Source organism: Aulostomus chinensis, chromosome 8, assembly GCF_037954235.1.
Source record: "Aulostomus chinensis isolate RoL2024-O1b breed Wild chromosome 8, RoL_Achi_v1.0, whole genome shotgun sequence".
Lineage (NCBI taxonomy): Eukaryota > Metazoa > Chordata > Actinopteri > Syngnathiformes > Aulostomidae > Aulostomus > Aulostomus chinensis.
The window spans coordinates 11,699,444-11,708,336 of record NC_141327.1 but is presented as its reverse complement, the minus strand read 5'-3'; the positions used below and the strand labels follow the sequence as shown (position 1 = coordinate 11,708,336).

The following is an 8,893-nucleotide window of genomic DNA, read 5'->3' as shown; positions in this document are numbered from 1 at the left end:
ACTGGAATATGCACATAGAGCTCTCCATGTCATTCGTTGAAAGGGTTTGGAAGGGAAACAGGTTTTAACGTCAATAGTTGCATGACCTTAACCTGGAGCTAAGGAAAGTTTTTGAACGGAAAAGGAGATTTGTGTGAGTTATCTTTGCGCCGTGGGTCGTTCAGTGAGGGGAGGGTGGCAGAGGGGAAGAGGTTAGATATTCCTTCGTCCAAGAGAATTACACCTCATACTCTCTCTACAGATAATTGTTGTGGCCGTGCAGGTGCTGTTTGTGAGGAGTGTGTGGTGCAAAGCCAATGGCATTGACGATGGCGACCCCAGCGCTCAACGCACTGACAAAACCACGCCAAATGACTGCGCCCTGCTCTCGCCTCATAACCAGGTGTACCACGATCCACAGAGCAGCCAGGTATGTGTGTGTGTGTGTGTGTGTGTGTGTGTGTGTGTGTGTGTGTGTGTGTGTGTGAGTGAGAGAGAGAGAGAGAGAAAGAGAGAGACAAGGAGAGAACTGCTGTGTTGGCAATGATTAGGAAAGTTCTGAAGGCAGGAGTGAAGTAAGAGATGCATAAAAGCTTTGATTGAGTCAGAGTCAGTGTTCACAGCGTCCTGCCAGATAAGAGCAGTGGGGTATAATAGACTGACGGAATGGCAGTGATGAGACTAAATGCCCTTTAGCTACCGCAAGGTTATCAAACCAACTTCCTCTTTAATTCATATCTTACATGTTTGAGTCAAAGTGCTTAATTATTAATATGTGAATCTGCTCGTGATTCACAGCAGCAACAGTGTCTGTTTCTCCTCGTTTGACAAGAATAGAAAGAAGTGAATTCAAATACCCACGCACATAGGCTACCGTTTGTTTGCATCACAGACCTTTTTTGTAATTCTGATGGTTCGGCCCCCGTTTGGGTTATCATTGTTATAAGCTCCTTTCTGTTTTTGATGCCACCAGAGCATAGTCACTGGGGAGAAGCCATTCAAGTTTTGGGCAGATCCGAATCACGTAGTGGCACATCCATGGCCCTGAGTTGGCACAAGCGTTAGAACAGTGAGACAGAGCATTTTTCAGAGGATAGAGGGGGTGACAAAACAGAGAGAATTCAACAATTTCCACACATAACCCATGGGTATGTTGGTCTTAAAATAAGCTGTGGTGCCATGGAAGGGGCCAAGGGGGTTCAGTATCTCGCTCATAAACATTTCAGCGCGGTCTCACAAGGAGCTGAATTAGTGACCCTCAAATTACTAGGCAGCTACTCTACCCCATGAGTCATTCCACCCACGCCTGCTTGACTGTCCCCTCACATGCTTTCGGGTGTCCACTTAAAAGACAGACAAATAAACTTCATATTCATTTATCCCCCACATCAGAAACCAAAAGTGCATCCCTTATTAAGAGATACATTAGTTGTATTTACAGAAGAGGCACAACAGCATAACTTCATTGATTATTTACATTTATGTCCAACAGGATTAAATATTAATGAATAACCAGATGACACTGGTTAAAATCATGTTACAGCCAAAAAACACTGATGATTAATTTATAGACAAGACACGACAACCCCTCAGCGCCAGATTATGCTTCGTTTAACTAATTTGAATGGACTGGACACACCCCAAATGGATTTGTGCCGTGTGCTTTAATCCATGCACTGTAGTGGTATGTCACATGAGTGAATTTTCAGGGATGGAACTAAAAAGGGAGTTTGACAATCTTTGTCTCATTTAATCAGTTAGTATCTGCAGGTCAAGCGTTGCAGCTGAGTCAAACCAGCTGACGAGGCCGCGTCTCTGGCTTCTATATGTGCACCTGACTGGCTTTTCAGTCAAGCTAACTTCTATCTGAACACATGACTTCCTGCCTGCACCTTTTAGATAGAGAATCGACGATTTTATGGGACACATAAAAAACAACTGTGGACTAACAATAAAACATTAGACGTGAATGCTCAGCACTTTCAAAACAGGAAATAGCAACACCAACATAACAACGATAAACAGGATGTTACAAGAAAAGTGGGCTGCCATTGTCTGTCCTCAGTTTTACGTGCTTGTTTTCAATTCATACAAGGTTGTTTCAGATATGATTTCTCTCTATTCATCTTTGAAGCCGACAATGAAAACTAGAAAGTGCTCAGAGAGCACATACATCCTCCAAGGTGAACTTCCAGCTGCTGGCGCTTCAATGCTTAGACCCTAGGTCAAGCTACAGGCGACAATGAGCCTATAACAACCGAATATTCCTTTGTCACTGCACACATCCAAGTACATGTGGGCTTATAGACCATTCCATCCATCCATCCATCCATTTTCTTCCGCTTATTCCTATTAGGGGTCGTGGGGGGGCTGGAGCCTATCCTAGCGGCTACAGGCGAGAGGCGGGGTTCACCCTGGACAGGTCGCCAGTCCATCACAGGGCCAACACATAGAGACAGACAACCATTCACACTTACATTCATACCTACAGTCAATTTAGAGTGTCCAATCAGCCTCGTCCTCTCTTGATGTCTTTGGACTGTGGGAGGAAGCTGGAGAACCAGAGAGAACCCACACAGGAACAGGGAGAACATGGAGACTCCACACAGAAAGTTCCTCGAACCCAGAACCTTCTTGCTGTGAGGCGACAGTCCTGACCACTGCACCACCGTGCCGCCTGCTTATAGACCCAACCTGCTAATAAAAGCAGATTGATCTTGTTCCCATTGTGAGGCGATGAGAAGTTGCTTTTGTGTTTTTCCCCTGGTGCATCACGTCCCATGATACTGCCCCAGAGGGAAGTGATTGGTGCTGTCAAAACAGCACCAGAGTGAAGCATCTTGACTTGTATACAACTTTGGCAGCGGTAGTTACAGCAGCATGGAGGACAGTGACGGGGTTTCTGTTGTATTTTTAGCTTAAGTCAGTTTTTCAAACACATTGTGACTGACTTTGGCTAAGATGACAAAAAGTTGCCAAGGTTACCGCTGTAAGAAACCAACTTTCTTTCCTTCGTTTATGTTGTTGATAGCGGGGCTCTGCCCGCTGTTGTATGTGTCTGAGATAAGAAGAGCCAGGGGCTTGCTGTTGATTTGTGTTCTCATCAATGCTGATAAATGTGAGTAAAAGTGTGTCAATTGGTGTTGGCAGGTTTTTTTTTTAATCCATGGAAATGAGTCTTTATTCCTCACAGTAACCCATGAGTTCTTGAAGCAGTTCTGACCAAATCTTAAATCTGAATCTGGTTGACTCAATCAGAGGGTAGATCGAAGTTCCAGGGGTGGAGATGAATGTTGACATAACTCAGCAGCATCCAGGCGCTGACCACTACAGTTGAGTTTGTCTAAAGCTGGTGATGATGGCAATGATGATCCTTATATGTTGTTGTTGCTAGAGCAGTAGGGAGGGATGAGGATAATGGCAGCAGAGGTTGCATCTCCTTGAAGGTAGTACTCCCCAAAAAACAAAATGATTAAATATCATAGTCGCTCAAGTAATTGCATGTTCTTACAGCAAGTACCTGTGGTTAGCTTAGAAACCTTTGCTGATGTTCCTGTGTGCCGAGAGATAAATTAAACTCCTTCTCCTTTTGTCTTTGTCTCTCTTCCTTGTGCCTTCCTCTCATTTCTTGCCCCCTCACTATCTCTCTTTTATCTGTCATTACTGTTTCCTGTTTGCAGATTTCACCTCACCCTCCAGGCTCCCCTACTTCTCACACAGCTGCCGACCTGCATTGCTGCATCTCCACGTGTCAGGCTTCCTCGACTTTCCCGGGACCCACTGGTTCCACCACAATATCCACAGCAACCTCCACGGTCACTCCAACTGAACCCCCCGTCATCTCTGCCCTGACTGCCCCTTCCCCCTCCTCTTCTTAAACTGTCCAGCAGAATCAGGAACCACCTGACTGTGGATGACAGGTGTTTTCGGAGGCATGAACACAAGTAGAGAGGAATCACTGTGAGAGGGGCTGAGGAGGACATAGATATATTTACCAGACAAAAAAAGAGTCACAGATGGGTTGAATAAAAGGGAAAAAAGCAATTTTTCTACAGGTAAAAATAATCCATTTCAGGCTAAACTACATATACACTCATTCTAAATGCATTGCATAATTCAAGCTCCATAGTGGTGTCACAAACTTATGAATATTTTGCACAAGATGATTTGTATCGGTACATGTATGATTCACACAACTGGGTCCCATCATTATTCTCTCCAGCAGTCTTATACAAGTGCCTTTTTTCCCTCAGCAATGACCAACATTAACAGGTTCTTCTTTCCCTTCCTGTTTATCTGTCACTCAACATGTGGGGATGAATTCACATTGGTCCTCAAAACACCATGCATGATAAAGTTGGTGTAGAGTCTGCAAAAGTTTATCAAGAATCTTAGTGTGTAACCAGATTGGTAAAAAATCTATAAATGTGGATTCAGATTTGCATGTGTATTGCGATCTGTAAATGCGTCCACAGATTTGTAAATCTGCACTCACGTCTGTAAATGCTTATGTCTTCTGTTTCAACTCATGCGTCTTTTCATGTGATTTTTTTTGCTACTCTTCTCCCGTGACGGGTCTGCAAATGCATGTGAAGATTTGTCCGTCTGTACGCCAAAGTTTGCTTGGCCCTGAGCACAGGCTGACAGGCTCAAGCAGGTGCAACCTTCAGGTTACTTCGCCCAGCTCACAGGCTGGCGTTGGCTGATTTATATAGTAGTTACAATTTATTTATTCATGATAACAAAGATAGGCGATACTTTTCCTGATAAAAATTCACAAATTCTAGCACACATTTACAAATTTTAGTACACACATTCAAATCTGACTATGCACATAAAGACTGAGATATGCGTTTGCATCTATGTTGCTACTATCATGGCCCCATCGCCACATCAGTTGAATCCAGTGCTCAGTCATGCAAAAACACTTTGATTTGAGCTAAAAGCAAACACTTGTGATTTGGTGCTACTATGAACGAGCGTGGACGAGCATGAGCGAGTTGGTTGAATGTGCTAGCTGGTCACACTTAGCGCGAGCGGGAATAATCAGATTACTGAGTTTATGGCTATATAAAGAAGATGTGAATTATACTGGATGATGCACTTAACAGTTTGTAAACAGACATTTTTTGGACAGTTTTCTTGTTGTAGTTAACTGTAACTCACATTTATCTTCAAGCGAAATATAGGTAGCTGGCTCTTACTGCATTCTGGGGTCACAAAGAAGTGAGGAAGTACAGGAGGGGAAAAATTGTGAGCTCAAGACACTTATTTGTGATTACTTGAAAAGCAAAATCCACATCAAGTACTGCTTTAAACATTTTTGTGATTGCTGAAGGAATGATATATGAATTGATAAATTTTGATGGATAGAGTTCAAAAATTCATTTACATCTGTGCAGCTCTGTGGACCAAGTCTGCTGTGACCCTGTTTGTCCATCCATCCATCCATTTTCTACCACTTATTCCTGTTAAGGGTCACAGGGAGGTTGGAGCCTATCCCAGCAGCCTTCAGGTGAGAGGCAGGGTTCACCCTGGACAGGTCGCCAGTCCATCACAGGACCAACAGATAGAGACAGACAACCATTCACACTCACAGTCACACCTACGGTCAATTTAGAGTATCAATCAGCCTCGTCCTCTCTTGATGTCTTTGGACTGTGGGAGGAAGCTGGAGAACCAGAGAGAACCCACACAGGAGCAGGGAGAACATGGAGACTCCACACAGAAAGATCCTGTGCTGGAGCCGGGACTTGAACCTGGAACCTTCTTGCTGTGAGGCCACAGTGCTGACCACTGCACCACCATGCTGCCCGATCCTGTTTGTATATTCAGAGAATAACTGGCTTCAGTCGCAGCAAATGTTTTACTGTACCGACATTGCAGCTATATAACCAGCATGGAAGACCAAACTGTCGACCTCCTTGTGTGTATGCTGCTCTAAATGGATGTAATGTGTTTGTTTTCACTGGTAGACGTGTGCAAGTGCATCTGTGGCTGATTTGCTCATATGTATTCAAAATTGTTTTCTCTGCAGAAGCTGTGACGCTGGTTAATCCTGGGTTTGTGGTAGAATATATTGTTGCTAGTGTCTCTGTGCAACCATGCTTTACTCAGCAGCGCCTTGTTTACTGGACAGTGGAAGCTAATGTTTTTTATCGACAGGCAGCAGAATACCTCAGCTGGCTTTGGTCTTACATAGGCCTCTATTGTACTCATCTCTATTTTTGCTATGATTGTTTCTGTGCGCCGGGATTGTGATGGTTGTGCACAACAACAAAAAACACTATTGGCTGATTAGCTGGTGATTGTTTCTAATACTTGTGATCAACCACATTAGTCAAAGCAGATGAACCATAAGTACCACGAGTATGTTATAAAACTTTTATAAAAGAGTGACAGTTTTCACAAAACCTCATTTTGTCTGTGCTACAGTGAAGTGATCAGAATGCAAACACCCACACCCACACACACATATCTGTGTTGTTCCTTGTCAATATGATTGATTAATCTTTGTGAAATTGTCTTTTTTATGGTCTGTATATCACATCGTCCCTCCTTGATTCTTTGTAAGAGCAGTCAAAGTGATGAGGGCTTTTTAATAAACGCTGTTTAGAATCAAATAACGCTTACACCAGTCGGACAAGTTAATTGTGTTAACACACATTTGTGAAAGCGTTTGTTTAGAAACACTCCACAGTGGATGTCTGTGCTTTTCAACTATTCATCTCAATTTCAAGAAAAGAGAAAAATGGCACTCAGTCAGAGGAAGCTGAACAAATTATTGTACTGAGTGGGAGAAATTAAGTTGTTCACACACAAATAACAATTGTTTAGCTTAACAGAGTATTTATAGTTGCTCAGATGTTTCAGTGCTGTTGTTTTTTTGGGCTTCTCTCTGAAATAAAATCATTTGACCACAAACCAGACGCAGCCGCTCCCTGTTGCCACACAAAATCACACCGACATTTGAAGTCTGTCACTTCTATGAAAATGACAAGAGCTGTCAAATCAAAAAAATACGCAATCGGCTTCTATATCCAGACGAATAGCATCAGCAGGAGAAAAAAGAAATCCCCAGATTGAAGATTGCCTACTTGTTGTGAAGTTACCATCTTATCAAACAAGTGGATATACAGTATAAATCATCATATAACCTGATGTCTTTAGCATGCATGTAAACAATCCTGTAAGGACTTTTTTAGCAAATATATTTAGCAACCACTTAGAATCTGATGATTGAATCACACATCTGCAGTTACAGAGTGAAACCCAATATATATGTGAGACAGTATGTTGCTACCTAATGAGTGTGAACATTCATATCCAACCTTTGTACTCATAGTCAGTTCAGTAAAAATGTAATCAGAGTAAAGACCCATTCCACTTCGTGCATGTACACCTGGGCAGGCCTTCTGCAAAAGTGAGGAAAATATTTGGTTTAAAGTCCAGAGGGAGAATTTCTACAGGATTGAAAATAATGGTGTTTAATGAAGTTCAGGTCTCCAGGCTGCATCTGCTGTATCTCACCACACTAACATCTCTGAGTGAGCTACTGGTGGACAACTTGTATCATACTGGTGCCAGGTTTAGACAAGCTCATCCGTTTATCAACATCAGACTGGGATGGGGTCAAAGGTAATCAGGTGTGGATGGTCAGAGGAGGAAGCACATCCAACATCCTTCCACCTTCTGAGTCTGGTTACAGGAGGTGAGGATGGTGGCAGACTGAGGAAAAGGTCAGTGAAGCTTTAGAGTAGAAAGTTTGTTCAGATGCTTTATGCTCAAAAGATGAGGGATAATTACCACGATTTGGTGTCAACCAGGATGTTGGACACTTGACTTACATGCACCTCCAACAAGGAGGTCGAGGTAGTTTTTAACCCATTCAACCAGTGTCAGCAGGATCAGACAAAACACGACTGGACACAGACTGTCACAAAATTTGAATCGGGGGTGCAGTACTTATCGCTTTCATTTACATTGTTAAACATTTACTTGACACAATGTTGAGGGGTTAGAATGGGTGACATCTCACACAGTGTTTAACTCCTCCTTGAGGCCACAAGTTTCAGTTACATCAAGTCACATTTTTTTGCCTTAACGCAGGCTCATTGTCCTCTCTTACACAATTCGACTCTCTGAACAAAGACCTCCAACACCAACTCCACTGTTAAGCAAGATTGTGAAACTAAAAAGAGAACTTTTGTCTATCACCTTTATTCAGTAATAACTACTTTAATCAAAAAAGGAAACTTCATTGGCCTTGCAGGATATTTCATTTGGCTGTTCTGGGAACAGCAGCAAGTAGCAGCATCGAGTTCGGAACAGTCTCGGCAACAATGACAACAGAGGTGACAATGATCGCCATGACAACCTGTGACTATGTTTAAAGCTTCCCAGCTTCAAGGAAACTGACTTTTTCCCCAAGATGTGTGTGGTGCAACCAAATATTTCTGTTGAACATGTCTTACAAAAGATTTTTATCATCTAGAGATATTGCTTCATATGTAATTCTTTAAGAAATGAACTGAAGTCCACAATGGGATCAGTCTTCCCGATATGAACACACTGCTGCAACTCGTTTACATCACAGTGTGCTGCTCAGACATAAATACTGGTGTGTGTGTGTGTGTGTGTGTGTGTGCGTGTGTATGGCAGTCCAGAAATATTGATCATATAGTGACTTTTGTCCCTGGACATCCTCTTCATCTCAGGAATGCTTGACATTATAGGCGAGACCTTGGTGGAGGTGTGTACCCCCATAGTTAATCTATTATTTACCAGGGAAGGAGAGAATCATATCTTTACATACAACTGTGATTATTTGAGAGTGTGTGTGTGTGTGTGTGTGTGTGTGTGTGTGTGTGTGTGTGTGTGTCTGTGTCTGTGTCTGTGTGTATGTGTGAAGGTC

The 8,893-nt window shown here is 42.7% G+C and overlaps 1 protein-coding gene across 2 annotated transcripts in view; it reads left to right on the top strand.

Annotated features, from left to right (window-relative positions):
• The window catches only part of sstr5 (somatostatin receptor 5), a 15,835-nt gene extending 8,970 nt beyond the window's left edge, over nucleotides 1-6,865 (top strand). Inside the window, exons 4-5 of one of the 2 annotated variants that reach the window (XM_086210970.1) lie at nucleotides 263-409; nucleotides 3,660-6,865. In XM_086210970.1, coding sequence (XP_086067096.1) covers nucleotides 263-409; nucleotides 3,660-3,857 — 345 coding nt within the window. In that variant the 3' untranslated portion in view covers nucleotides 3,858-6,865. Of the gene's footprint in view, nucleotides 1-241; nucleotides 410-3,659 lie in introns of both variants that reach the window. The other variant, XM_086210969.1, reaches the window with a different exon arrangement.
• The last annotated feature ends 2,028 nt before the right edge of the window (nucleotides 6,866-8,893 follow it).